The following is a 14,591-nucleotide window of genomic DNA, read 5'->3' as shown; positions in this document are numbered from 1 at the left end:
TAAAAAATTAATATACCTCGTAAAAAATGTTTCTCACATCCAATTGTTGAGGAGATTTGAAGAAATGAAATCTTATCACATGTTTTTGTTTTAAGTAAAATTTGTCTTGTTATACTTAATATGAGCCACATTCATCTGGTCAGGGCAGAAAAATGTCTTATTTCAAGTTATTTAAAGACAGAACCGGGCTAAGAACAGTGCCCTGTGGGACTCCACTGGTTAAATCTTTTGAGGAGGATACAGAAATTTTTTTAGCAAATTTTTCTTGTTCCTTTGGCAGATTTTTCAGACCTCATTTTGTCTTTAAATAACTTAAAATGAGACATTTTTCTGGACTGACCAGTTGAATGTGGCTCATATCGAGTATAACAAGACATTTTTTACTTAAAATAAGACAAAAACACTTGATAAGATTTCATTTTTATGCAGTATATCTTCAAATCACATCAACAATCGGACGTGAGAAATATTTCTACGAGGTGTATTCATTTTTTAAAGTTTGACCACAGACCCATCTAGAATGACTGTGGTGATAGATATTTTGACCTTTACTGCAGCCAGCCACCAGGGGGAGCAGCTTTTGTAGTGACCTCACTTTGAGCCGAGCAAGATGACTTTTTTTTTTTTTTTTTTTTTACAGTTCGAACAGAGAAACTCCAAATCCCTTCTGAATCTTTTGACTTTGACGTCTTCTTAAAAACGTAACTGTGACCAACTGCTTTTGTCCCTTTAAGTTTTTCACTCACTCACTCACAGTGCCTCCATCTGAATGTCAGTTTTTCATCTTTGGTTATCAACAGTTTTTCACCAAACTTGTGTTACTGCATCACTCGACCAAACACCAATCATCAGGTTTCCTCACATCCGGGTTCATTTCTGTATATCTGAGATCAAATGAACCTGAGCTGGTCACCTGATGAAATGCTTGAGCTTGTAGCTGGAAAAAGAGTCACTCGTTAGCTCTGTCACAGACCAGGTGAGTGATTAGATCACGGTCAGAAAGAGGTATTAATACAGTCACTGAACTCTTCAACAAAGCGTCCCACACCAGCAGCAGCAGCAGCTAGCCATCACCACCCAAAGCAGAACGAGCCAGAACAGACAAGCAAGAGATCTACAGCTGTGAGTATGACGGCAACAAGCTGCGAGGGGTCACCTCTCTGATTGGCTCAGAGCTGGGGGCGGGGCCTTGAACGTCTGCGACAGGAAGCTTTGTTTCAGTGGTTTTCAGATCAGAGTCTGCAGTCTGTGGTGGTTTCACTGGATCGCTCTCAGGCTTCGGTTTGATCCGGTCCTGCTCCGGGTTCTGTGGGGGTTTGGTGCTCTGTTGCTGGGTGGTTTTGGAAGCATCCAGGTTCTGGTTCTGCTGCAGGGACAGCAGGTAGGCCTGCTCCTGCTGCAGCTGCTGCTGGAGCTTCTGGGCTTGCCGCTGCTCCTCCAGCTCCCGCCATTTATACTCCTGAGAGCAGGAAGGGTCACGTGATCCCACAACATCAACACGTTTTCAGTCCAAGCAACTGTCATTTCAAACCGTAAACAAAAGAAACCCAGAACAATTTTCCACTTTGCTCAAATGCACCTCGGTCAGCGCCATCAGAAGTTTAGAAAAGGTCAAAGTAAAAACCACTCGACTGTAAAAACTAATGATTTTTTTTAAGTTTTGGTGCCAGTCGCCACAAGCTGCTTCTAAAAACCTTGTAAGATGAATGATTTTCATAAATACAGCCAAAGAAAACGCTGAAGCACTTTAAACCTCCTCTCAGAGTTCCTGTGGGAGAAAGCCAATCATGATGTAAAGGAAAGAAGTTTATAAACGCTGACTGGAGGAACCTGGGAGCGCGGCCAGCCATGGAGGGGTGGTGTGAAGCCTGGAAGTGACGATACGATTGGTCATATCCTTTTATTATCTGAGTATCCTCTTTAAACCCTGAGAGGATTTAACCCTTTACAATAAAAACCATAAAAAGTCACATGAGATAACCCGGCTCCTGTCCTGTAAACACCTGGAATAAAACCAGGGGAAGCCTCTTTTCCTCCTGAATGACTCGTTTCCTGGTGACGCCATCACGGTTACTAAGATCCCTGTAAACATCCTCACTTCCTGTTTTAAAAACACGAGAATATTCAACATAACTCAACCTCTGCTGTTAACAGGTCCCCTGAGATCTATCAAAGTCAGGAGGAGCTTCCAAAAAGTTGATGCAGTATTAGATCGCGATGGGGAACTGACTCAGGAAAGTTTGTGTAACGGAGGAATAATGACTACCTGCATTATGAAATTTAACAGTGTGGGAGACATGGAAACGCTTTAAAGGAACCACAGCAGATGGAAAAAACATTCAGGGTGTAATGTCGATTTTGAGGGACAGAGAGGGAACTATTTAAAGAAGACTTCTTTGACCATAAACTGTAAATCTCTGCAGGGATCCTTTCACGACTCGTTCCCCGTGTTGTTGCACATATTGCAGATTAAATTCAAGCCTCTCAAAGAATCAAACTAAAACGTTCAGAGTGGTTTCCCCAGGCCGTACGTGGAAGCTGTTACAGTCGGTTTCTGCAGCTTAAAGCTTTAATAAACCAGTCGAACACTCACCAGCAGCATGGCCTGTTCGTGGAGCAGCTGCTGCTGCAGGATCTCCAGGTGCCTCTGCTCCTCCTCCAGCTGACGACGGATGTATTCCTGTAGGAAACAGAGACCGTGAGCTGACATCGGACCATAACAGTTTGATTAAATGCAAAGTTTTTGGATTTGTTTCATCTTAAACTCCACGAATCAACAATCCTAATCAGAGACACCTTATGTTCAGGTCTAAATAGTCTTATTTTATAGTTATACAGCTTGAAGCGTGACTACAGAAGTGGTCGTAACTGATTTACACTTTCTGGAAAAAGATCCATCTCATAGCCCTCAAGCTTTTTTTAGTAGGGACGCAGAAAAACACCGAACTTTACAAGAACCAAGGTGCCCAAATCACACTGAAGTGGTTGTCAGGGTGTCCGTGCATCCTTGAAAGCCTAAAATTAAAGCCTCAAAATGTCTTAAATGCATAACTCAGAGGTCTTACATTTTTGGGGCAGGAATAGTTAATGTTTTAATTTTTTTCTATGTAGGCTGCATTAGTGAAGTCTGCTCTGTGTTCGGGGCTTTTATTGTGGTAGAGAGCATCACATGCACTTCCTGTCCTGTCCAGATTTTAACTTCGGGCTTTGGTGTAAAATTCATTTTCATTTTAATGTTAGAATAGATTTTTCATTTGGGAGAAGTTCCCACAGACCCCCTGACTTTAATGATCTTTTTATGCTTTCACTTTTTTAGAGTTTTATATAGAACAGCTGTTCTCTTTGTTACTGTATATAAAAATAAAATTAACGACTGTAGGTCAGATTTATTCCATAAAAAGAAAGAGGTTCATCTCTGTCAGCCCAGATCTTTAGCCTCAAAAAAGAAAAATGTGTCAGTTTTATTCCTAAAGAAAGAAAACAACTCGGTTGTTTTCTTTCTTTAGGAAAACATTTTCGGTTGTTTTCAATCAATGAATCAAACTTTATTTATAGCACTTTTCACACACAATAGTGGCAACGCAAAGTGCTTGACAAAAAAGAAAACAAGAAAACAAACAAAAATTAATAATAAAAATCATAAGCTACATAAACACACACATCAATGTACAACCCTCCACCTCCAACCCACAGCCCTGGTGAACAAGGTGAACACAGTTGATTCAAATCTGTGCAGATGACCTGAGGAACTGTGGAAATGCTATCTGGAGACCTTAATGAGGAAACACTGAAGCTAAAATAAAATGTTAAACTCACAATAAGAAAATAAAATATTAAAGATTAAAGCTGTAAAAGAGAAATGATGTAAAACTAAAACTTTAAAGTAGCAGTGCAGTAAATAAGAAGACTAGGTAAAGACACATAAAAAGATTCATATATATTAAACTAAAGGTTAGGATTGTACGTCTTTAAGAAGACAAAGACGATCTGAACTTATTTAGATAAATAAGTAAAAGTAAAACTCAGTTAAAAGCTAGACTAAAAAGGTAAGTTTCAAGTTTGCTTTTAAAAATTGTTTGGCTTTAATCCCTGCGATATTAATTATTAGCATGCTAGCTAGCCAGTTTGGGAAAATGGGCAAGTGCAAATTTATGGAGAGTTGGCTGGATGATGTCTGTTTGGATTGCAACACAGCAGGATCCCCAACCATTTCTATGTTTTTACAACATTTTCGTCTTTAATTTCCTTCAAGGTGGCCTTAAAAAGTTTGGAAAACTCTTAAAAAGTCTTAAATTTGACTTGCTGAAACCTGCAGATACCCTGAATTGTGCATAAAGAGCGATTTGTTCTCCTAAAACTGAATTTCCTCCATGCATCCATCTCGTCGTACCTGTTCTCTATCAGCCCTCCTCTTCTCCTCCTCCGCCCTCCTGCGCTCCTCCTCCTCTTTGCGGCGTCGCTCCATCTCCTCGACGCGCCTCTTCTCCTCCTGCTCACGCCGGCGCTGCTCGCGCTCCTGCTGCCTCCTCATCTCGCGTTCACGCCGTTGTTGCTGCAGGAGGAAAAGGAGGAGAAACCTGTTCACGTCTCGGCTGACGGACTGTCCTAGATCTGGTTTTTGTCGAGTCACATGTGATGGACAGTTTCTGTCTTTTTACTCTTTATAAAACTTAAAACAAAAGAGTTGAAAGTTGTGTGTTTGTGCACGGTTAGTGGTTACTGCTCCGTGTGACTGAAACAGAAGTGTGACTTGTTGTTGCTGTGAGCTAAATGTTACATCATTAACCCGATATTCCTCTTCAGCTCCGCAGCTGAGCAGAGAAAACAGCAAGACAGAGCACGCAAAGAAAGTCCCACGGCCAAATGTGAGGTGACCCATTTTAACATCTCAGGGAGAGACTTTCCAAACAAAGAAAAGAGGAAAAGTGAGGATCATTCAGTCCATTAGGAGGTTAACGGTGTTGTGACTAATCAGAGAGATGAGCACAAACACGTGAGTGTGCAGACACAGATTTCTTACAGTGAAGCTGCTGGTTTACAGCATTTTATTCTATTTTTATTTAATGCAATAAATTCAAAGCCATCTGTTGAGTGTTTTCCTTAAACTCCACCAGCTGCTGACGGATTATAAGGCCTTATGGGCTGTAAAGTTAGATCTCAAACTGTCTTTTTCTTTCCTTCCTGAAGCAAAAAGCTTTGATTTACACGTTTTTTTAATTGAGAAATATAAATTTAGAAGAGGACGAGCTGCGGAGACAAGATAAATCTGAAACCCTGACACCTCAACCATGACTTTAATCATGAAATCAGAGTAAAACCTTAAGTCTGAGCGACAGTTATCTCAGACTGGGCTCTTCAGGAAGACACATGAAGATATTAACTTGATCTCAGCCCGTCAGTGTGTTGAGCATGTAAAGCTGACTGATGCAGCATGTTTGCACTGCAAAAACTGAAATCTTATCAAGTGTTCTTGTCTTATTTTAAGTAAAAAATTGTCTTGTTATACTCGATATGAGCCATATTCAACCAGAAAAATGTCTCATTTAAAGTTATTTAAAGACAAAAATGAGGTCTGAATTGCTGTAACGAGTAAAAAAAATATGCCAAAAGAACAAGAAAAATTTGCTTGAAACAAGAATATTGTCTTAATACTATTAACTTTTCTCTTGTTCCACTGGTAGATTTTTTTTACTTGTTTCAAGCAATTCAGACCTCATTTTAGTCTTTAAACAACTTGAAACTAGATTTTTTTCTGAACTGGTCAGGTGAATGAGGCTCATATTAAGTCTAAAAAGACATTTTCAACTTAAAATAAGACAAAACACAATGTTTGCAAACACTGAATTCCTTATAAAAAGTTGTTTGGCACAAAAGAAAATGGAATATAACCAAAGTGACATGCATTAATATCACCAGATAAGTTCAGATATTTCAGTGTACACTGCAAAAAACTGAAATCTTATCAAGTGTTTTTGTCTTATTTAAGTAGAAAATGTCTTTTTAGACTTAATATGAGCCACTTTTACCTGACAAGCCCAGAAAAATGTCTCGTTTTAAGTTATTTAAAGATAAAATGAGTCTGAATTGCTTGTAACAAGTAAAAAAAATGGAACAAGAAAAATTTGCTTGACTCTAGAATAATGTCTTAATACAATACAACTAACTTTTATCTTGTGCCATCAGTAGATTTATTTTTTACTTGTTACGAGCAATGTAGACCTGATTTTGTCTTTAAACAACTTAGAATGAGACAATTTTCTAGATTGTTCAGGTAAATATGGCTCATATTGAGTCTAAAAGGTTTTTTTTCGATGGAAAATAAGACAAAAACACTTGATAAGATTTTTTTAGTTTTTTTCCAGAGCAAAAAAACTGAAATTTTACAAAGCATTTTTGTTTTATTTAAAGTGAAATTGTCTAATAATACTCAATATGAGTCACAATCAACTGATTAATTCAGTAAAATGTCTTGTTTCAAGTCATTTTAAGACAAAAATGAGGTCTGAATTGCTTTAACAGTTAAAAAAAATCTGCGATGGAATGAAAAGAAATTGATTAAAAATTTGCTTTAAATTAGAATAATGTCTTTAAACAAAAAACTTTTGTCTTTTTTTCCATTGGCAGATATTTTCAACTTGTTTCAAGCAATTCAGACTCATTTTTGTCTTTAAATAACTTGAAATTGGATCAAGTCTGAAAAGTTGGGCTGGGACGATATGCTATTCTCGGGATTCACTTCTATTACAATTTTTGGGGTTCCGATCCGATTCAAATTGCCATTTTTCGATTTGTTTATAATTTTTGTGACTTTTACTTTTCTTTCTTAACACCAGGCCATGTGAAAAAGTGAAATGATGATGTCTACAGACTATATCAGGAGCCATATTTTCCCATAAAATTCACATCACAAGAGTCAGAGAGAAACATTTCGCCCTCTGCTGGAGAGAAGTGGTAACTGTTTTCCAATCCAGTTTATAAACAAAGACTGAAATAAAGAATTTGAATTTAAAAAAAAAAATCCTGATACATCCTTTTTTTTATTTTTTCTCCAACCCCGACTAAAAAGACATTTTCTGCGGAAATCAAGAGAAAAACACTTCATAAGATTTCAGTTTTTGCAGAGCTCAGCATCCAGGTTTCAGGAAGCGATCGGTCAGAGGAGAGCAGCTGATTTATCTCCCATGGCTTCAGTTCAGCTTCTGCCGTCTCACTCATCTACAAGCTGCGTCATGAATCACTAACACAGCCCGGAGCTGCAACCGCTGTGGGAAAACTCTGCTCTCCAACTCTGAGCTCCAACTCTGAGCTCCAACTCTGAGCTCCAACTCTCTTTTTTAGAGGTGCTGCACCTTCACGAGGTATTAAAACCACACACATCTCCTCATCTCTTCTTTCTCTGCAGGTATTTAGCTCTCTGTCTCTTCCCATCCTTCCTCTGAGGTTATTCAGTCCACTTCAGTCTAACTTTATTACAATCATCTCTTGGCAAACGTCCACTTCCTGCTCCAGTTACAACCTATTTTTCCTCCACCTCTAAGAAAAAAACAGGCGCTTAGAGAAGCAGAGCTCAAAGAGACAAAGATAATCACAGAAAAAAAGGAGTTTGCAACTCTTCTTTGGGAGAATCCAATTAGTTATTTTCCTGCGGCTGCCTCAAATTGATTGTGAGTCTGAGTTTACAACACAAAAACAATCAAGTGAAGAGATAACATACATGTACGTCCCCTGGCTGTCACACTATCAGCAACATGTGGTGTTTACTAAATGATTTTGGTTTGGGAATGTTGCCAAATCTTAAAAGGAAAGTCTTTAAGCTGTGAAACTTTTCTGTCTATCAAAAAGTGCATCATAATTTCTGAATTTCTGAAGCTTTATCTTCTGTTTTGTTTGGTCTGAAAGAGCAAAATGTCCGTCCCAAGACAAAAACAACACTGATGATTGACAAACATAAATTTGTGTTGAATAAATGTCGTGCCCTCTGACCTCCTCCAGCCGCCTCCTCTGCTCCTTCTGCTGCTCGATACGTTTCTGCCTCTCTGCCAGTAGTTGGCGCTTGTACTCCTCCTGCTCGCGGAGCTGCTGCTCCTGCAGGAGCTGCTGGCGACGCAGCGCCTCCGAGCGCTCCTTGTTCTCCTGCTGCAGGCGGATGAAGTCACGGCGCAGAGTCGACTCGCCGGGGACGTTGACTATCGAGCTGTAAGAAGGACACGATGAGAGGGTTTAGTTTGCTCCTCGAGATGAACGAAGCATCGTAATCATTTGATTCCTGGATGTTGAAAAACTGAGGCACAATCAGTGTTGTAAATTTAAAAAATCTCTATTTTATTTATCATACAGACACAAATTTGTTTGTTTTCTTCTTCTGCTTGAGGTAAAGCTCTGGTATCTGCCTCCGTGCTCTCACCTGGGTTCTCCTTCCTGCTCAGATGACTCCTCCTCCTCCTCTTCGCTACCACTGTACTCGTACTCCGTCTCATCTGAAGGGAGTCAGAATAAAGGATATTAAATCAAAGATGTTGAATTGTTAATGTGAGTGAATAAAGCAAACCTTTCATAACCCTCACCTTTCTCCCCTCTCTTCTTCTTGGTCCGGTCGATGTGGTCTTTGAGCTGGATGCGGACCTGCCTCTCATTGGGCTGGTCCCTGATGAAGGGATGTTTGAGCAGCTGCTCGGTGGGAGGACGCTGGGTGTAGTTCTTCACCAGGCAGCCCTCGATGAAGCTGAAAAACTTCTTCGACCTGTGGGATGGGAATGAGAAGAGATCAGAGCCAGAGAATAAAAACATATCTACCTACAAAAGACATTTTCAACCTTTATTCTCACCATTTTTTGGACTTGAGTCGAGGAGGAGGGTTTCTGGGAATGAGGAAGAGGGCTCTCATGGGATGCATGTCGCACAGAGCTGAAAGAGATTAGAGGAAGGAGAGATTAGACTGAAGACGCTGTGGGAATAACAGGTTAGATTAAAAGTTGGAGAGGTTTAATCTGGTTCTAACACTGAAAATCAGGGTTTTAAAGCCAACTCAGTACGACACCAAGAATTTCTCATTTCTGTTTTTGAGAAGAAGGATATTAAGCCTGGTTTTTACACCCTGAAGGACATTAAAGAGTCGATGCAGAAAAGATGCAGGAATAAGAAACATTTCAAACACTGATTTATTATTTACTGTTGTTAAATCACTGATCAAACCACATTAAAGATGCTATGAGGAGGATTTGTTTTAATTGGACTTGCTCGCCACCTTCTGGCCTTGAGTCTCCGCACAATGTTGTGAATTACTTTTGGCGAGGTGTGTGTTTGTTTTGGAATTAAAAGGAGATCTGATTGAAACAAATTTTCTTTCTTCAAGACAACTTTTTGCAGGATAACACACGAGGTAAGGTATCCATCAGTACAGTTGCATAGCGCTACGGTTTGAAACGTGACAACAAGCAAACTATATGTAGTGCTATCGGCAGCCCGGTGCTCCAACCTATCTGTAATGTTAGTGAATCCTGGTTATTTCCTGCCAGTCATCTACCAATCAGAGCTAACGTAACCTCACTCTTCATTTTATTGATAGACTCTGTAGTTTGAACAGACCACTGCAGAATAACTGCTGATTGTGGGTTGAATCAACATTAGCACAAACAGTTTAGCCCATTTAGCCTATAGCTCGTGCGCTATCTCTCTCCTGTTTCTCTTTCTTCTGCTCTTCTGTCCTTTTTCATTCGTAGCTATTAGATACCTGAACATGCCCGGTTAGGCATAGTTCTGGAAGATAGATGCTATGTACCAACACGCACTTTGCATCTGAACTGTTTGCACTTTTTGCTGCTGGTCCTTGTTACTGTTGATTGTTGTACCGCGATCCCTGTCTTTTTGTGGAATGTCTGTTTACTGTTTGTTTATGTTGAGCTGGAACCAAGACAAATTCTTATCAACTTGTTTGACATGGCAATAAATTATTGAATCTTGAATCTTGAATCTTTTCTGTCTGACAGCGAAGGCTGATTTATGCTTGACGCATCTGTGAGATGCACACGGCTTCGTGCGGACGAATGACATAATTTTGGCACCTATTCCCCCTCGCACGGTCCCTTTCACACAGAAAATTTCCATGCCGTGTGCACACGAAAATTTCTAACCTGCCGAGATGACAGAGATGCACGGACAAGATGGTTGTCATTAGTGGTCATTTATTTATTTTCTGAACCGTCGCAGGTGGCTGGAGCCTATCCCAGCTGTCATTGGGCGAGAGGCGGGGTACACGCTAGACTGGTCGCCAGCCAATCACAGGGCTGACACAGACACAAACAACCATTCTCACACACACTCACACTTACGGACAATTTAGGCCCCGTTTACACGACGCCGAAAACGGTCGATTCCGCAAACATTTCATTGCGGTTTGGCCTTCCGTTTAGACGAGACCACGTTGCGTTTTCAGTGAAAACGCAAACTTTTGAAAACGCTCCCCAGAGTGGAAAGATCTGAATCCGCTCCTCCATCCAGCTTCGTGTAAACACAGAGCGGAGCGTCTCAGGGTGAAACGCTGACGTCACCGCATGCGCACTCGCAGTTTCAGGTGAAGGCTCCGCGCTCAGCCACATTTCCAGTTGAGCCAGTAGTTGGGGGTAATGCGCGTTATGGTTGGATTGCCGACCGTCTCACACAACAAAACGGCAGAAAAAGAAAGAACAGAAGAGGAGACTTGTCCTCCTGGAGTCGTATGAACGCGGATCGTTTTCACGCCGTCCTCATGTAAACGCGGGTGGCTTTTGAAAACGCAAAGGAAGAATCGTTGCGGGAGTCTCCGTGTAAACGGGGCCTTAGATTGCTCAATTAACCTGATGAGCATGTTTTTGGACTGTGGAAAGAAGTCGGTGAGAACCCTTGCATACATGGGGAGAACATGCAGGGCCCATCGTCCAAGCTGGGAATCAAACCGGTGATCTTTTTTTGTGAGGCTGCAGCGCTAACGTTGCGCCACCGTGCAGCCCTCTCCTAGTGGTTGAAGTACAGAAATACAGGCATCTGTATGATGCTTCACAGAGATCACCGTGAAAACTGAGTGGTAAATTACTCATAGCGTGAAATTGCGGCCACTCTCAGTGGGAGAGAAATCGGTTTAAAGAAACTGTGAAAATCTCAGGGACAGATGTGTTTTGTCGTAAACAGAGGCAAACTTCTACATCTTTCATTTAGTTCTCTGGTAGATTTGTGATACACTGCCCCCTGCAGTTTGGGAATGGACACCAACAGATGTCGCGAGGTGTTAAAAAGCATAAAAGGCTCTCGCAGAAAGCATAACACAGCCTTTAGGCTCCAGTGTTCACCATCACTACCTAATTAATCACAGAAATTGTTTTCAGCAGAGAAAAACACAGATCTATATTTTCTCTACTAAACTTCATCAGCTGGTGTTGTGTTGTCATGGAGACCTAGACGTCCTGGACGACCCAATCAGGAAGCTACGAACTAGCATTTTGAAATAACCTGTAACCAGCAGTATTGGCGCTGATAATCTCATTTTAAAGTGTGGATTACGATCAGGGATATATCTAGAAAGGAGACTTTTTCAGGATCACTCAAAAACTCCTCACAGACGTTTAAAGATGATGTGTCGTGTACTTACGTGGAGCTCCCTCAGCCATCTCTATGGCAGTGATTCCACAGGACCACAGGTCGCTCTGCAGAACGGAGGAGAGGAGTCAGAGGAAACTTGCAAAACTGTTTTGGAAAACCTTAAAAAAACTCTTTTCTAACTTTATTTCCAGTCAGAAAAGTAAGGTCCAGCTCTCACCCTGTAGTCGTAGGTAGCATCTGGGTTTTCATCACAAGCGATGACCTCTGGAGCCATCCAATACGGCGTCCCGATGAAAGTGTTCCTGCGTCCGACCGTCCGGTCCAGCTGAGCGCTCACACCGAAGTCCACTGAGGAGAAGTTGACATCATTATTATTACTAGCTCAAACTTTTTCATTAACAGCAACTAGAGAAGGCAGATTGACCCCGGGTGACACACGTTTTTTGAAGTAAGGACTTAGAAGAGTTCAGATCCTGTGAGAAAGCAGCCCGGCATCATCAGGGGTCATTTCAGTTCGAGCCCCTGAGCCTCATTAAAGATTCAGCCTCCTGGCCTCGTACCATGTTAATTAATATTTGACTGGATCTCTCAGTGAAACAGGCACAGACAGGGGAAAAGGTCAGAGAGCTGCTGTTACAGTTAGCTGGACTACAAGCTGTTTCACTCTGGAGACAGAGCGGTTCAAACTGCAGGCCGCAGGGCAGCAATCATGACGTCATGAAAACAAATCTGATTACAAAGTTTTTAATCACACAGAGCAGGATGGATGAGGGGAAATTCTGACTAATCGTGTACAAAAACACCAAAAAAGAGACCTCCACATGACCTCATCTGGAGGGAGAAACTCTCAAACTGGAACAATCACATCTCTCTGGTTCCAGGAATTTTAATAGTGAGCTGTTGAGCATTTTGGAGCCATCACAAGGAAAAAATCAGAGCAATAATAAAAGCTTTAAGAGCAGAAGCGTTATCATCCAGAGGCAGGAAATGTGACAGAGAAATGGGACGATGCTGGATCAGACCGTCAGATTGTACAAAGAGTTCATCGAAAGTTTATCAAGTTAGATTTACTAACAGACGTCATGTTTCCTGATCAGACCAACAGTTTGGGAGTCTGAGGTTTTGAGGGGACAGGACTGGACGGTTTCAGGGACAAAGCTCCAGTCCGTCGTCGCTCTCTGCTGACTCAGATCTGACGCTGCGGTGTTTTTGTTTTGGTGCAGGCAGCCAGACCTCAGAGCAGTCTGCGGAGCCACTTCAGAGCCACATTCATGGAAAAAATAAGGAGATAAAAGCAAACACGTACCCAGTTTGACTTCAGCGTTCTCAGTCAGCAGCACGTTCTGTCCTTTAATGTCACGGTGGATGACGTGATGAGCGTGCAGGTGAGCTAACCCCTGAGACGAGACAGAAAACAACGACACGTTAGCCCCAAAACTTTCCCTTCTTACTTCTGCGACTTTATTCAGGTTTTATTTCAGGAAACTGACCCTGAGGATCTCTCTAGAGATGTAGGCGATCCAGTCCTCCTTCAGCGTGTTTCCTTTGGTGTTCTTCACCAGATCTGTGATGGATCCAGCACCGCAGAACTCCATGACCAGCTGGAGGAGACAAACAACATTTAACCATCACACATCAAATTCATTTAAAGGGATGGCAGAGGTTTCTTTCCACGCCTTTCAATTTTTAAACTGGCTCTTGTAACCCTGAGGATTATTATTATCCTGATTCCGATTCTTTTTCTTTGTTTCCACCAAGAAAATCCCAAATTTGGTGCTTTTCATTTGAGATAGACATGAACAAACCAAGCCACAAAATTAAGTCACAGAGAAAAATTTATGATTTCACTCGTCTGTTCTTCCTCCTGCTGCACCCTGACCCACGCCTTCCAACACTCCCGTTTTCTGCGAGAGTCTACCGTTTTTTAAACCTCTCTGTGTCTGCCTGAAATTAAACAAATAAATAAATAAATATAAGACAGAGAGCCTCATCAATATATTATTCTCTTTCCACATTTTTTTTGTATTTTTTTTCTTTATTAATTCTTACTTTTATTTATGTATTTATTCATTTACCCTTGTACATATTTTTTATTCTTGTTTTCATTTTACCTTTTATTTGTTTTTAATTTTGGCAGTTTTGGTCCTCCATACCAGGGGCTTAAAACTGCTCCCTTCCAGCTACTTTGAGCTATGGTCCTGAAACTTTTCACCGTAGTGACCATGTCTCGACCTACAAATTAGCCTTTTACTGAATTTCAAACAGAAAATTTGCTATTTGGACGTTAACATCAGATTTTGACGATTTATACGGTACGATCAACTCCAAACTTAGCTTGTTTCCTCTTTTTTTGATGATCTGGACACAGATTGAAAAATTATTTTAATTTAACACAAGAAGAATTTGATCTCTGGTGAGTATTTAAAGCTGCAGAAACCAGCTGCATGGGGGCAAACCTCTCCATTACCTTTGCCTCTACATTTGCATTAATATTTAAAACATGAGACTCATCCTGGATCGTCTCTGAAAATGAGTCCAGCACCGACACAAACAGCCGACAGTGAGCAGGAACAACCTAAACACTCTCTCTGCTCCGTGAACACAAACAGCAGACAGCATGCAGCCACATTAGCGGGCTGTAAAGGGCTGGAGGATGCAGCTGTGAAAACAAACACGGGCTGTGTTTATGGGTGAGAGTGAGACCTCTCGTCTGTAGGAACAGCAGAGCCACGAGGTCGTAAAACCAGGTGATCCCGCCTCCAAAACGAGCTGATCAGCTGTAAATCTGCTCTCCTTGTTTGTTTCTCATCCTGCTTTGTTTATTATTCATTTCCTCAGCGCTGTCCTGTTCGTCTTCTCTCTGATTCGCTGGGAGTTTATGGCTCTCCTTCTCTCCTGTCATGTCGCAGGAAAAGCTGCGGCGTTGAAGGAAAATGATGGTGCGAGAAATTCATCTACGATCACTGCTGACCATGGCTTTCTAAAAATGCACTGTAATATTTTTTCATATTTTCTAATAA

The 14,591-nt window shown here is 41.2% G+C and overlaps 1 protein-coding gene across 4 annotated transcripts in view; it reads right to left on the bottom strand.

Moving 5' to 3' along the window:
* LOC141807964 (mitogen-activated protein kinase kinase kinase kinase 4-like) overlaps nt 1-14,591 on the bottom strand; it is a 102,510-nt gene that overhangs the window by 26,704 nt on the left and 61,215 nt on the right. For all 4 annotated transcript variants that reach the window (XM_074694176.1, XM_074694177.1, XM_074694178.1 and 1 more), the window contains exons 5-15: nt 13,062-13,172; nt 12,878-12,968; nt 11,789-11,919; nt 11,621-11,675; nt 8,826-8,904; nt 8,565-8,740; nt 8,405-8,477; nt 7,984-8,194; nt 4,391-4,552; nt 2,594-2,680; nt 1,157-1,459 (exon numbers count right to left, since the gene is read on the bottom strand). In XM_074694176.1, the coding sequence (XP_074550277.1) occupies nt 1,157-1,459; nt 2,594-2,680; nt 4,391-4,552; nt 7,984-8,194; nt 8,405-8,477; nt 8,565-8,740; nt 8,826-8,904; nt 11,621-11,675; nt 11,789-11,919; nt 12,878-12,968; nt 13,062-13,172 (1,479 nt within the window). The remainder of the gene's footprint in view (nt 1-1,156; nt 1,460-2,593; nt 2,681-4,390; nt 4,553-7,983; nt 8,195-8,404; nt 8,478-8,564; nt 8,741-8,825; nt 8,905-11,620; nt 11,676-11,788; nt 11,920-12,877; nt 12,969-13,061; nt 13,173-14,591) is intronic.

Source organism: Halichoeres trimaculatus, unplaced genomic scaffold (assembly GCF_033239565.1).
Source record: "Halichoeres trimaculatus isolate MK-OKI-2021-1 unplaced genomic scaffold, fHalTri1.1 fHalTri1_scaffold_19, whole genome shotgun sequence".
NCBI classification, from domain to species: domain Eukaryota; kingdom Metazoa; phylum Chordata; class Actinopteri; order Labriformes; family Labridae; genus Halichoeres; species Halichoeres trimaculatus.
This window is presented reverse-complemented; position numbering and strand designations above follow the sequence as displayed.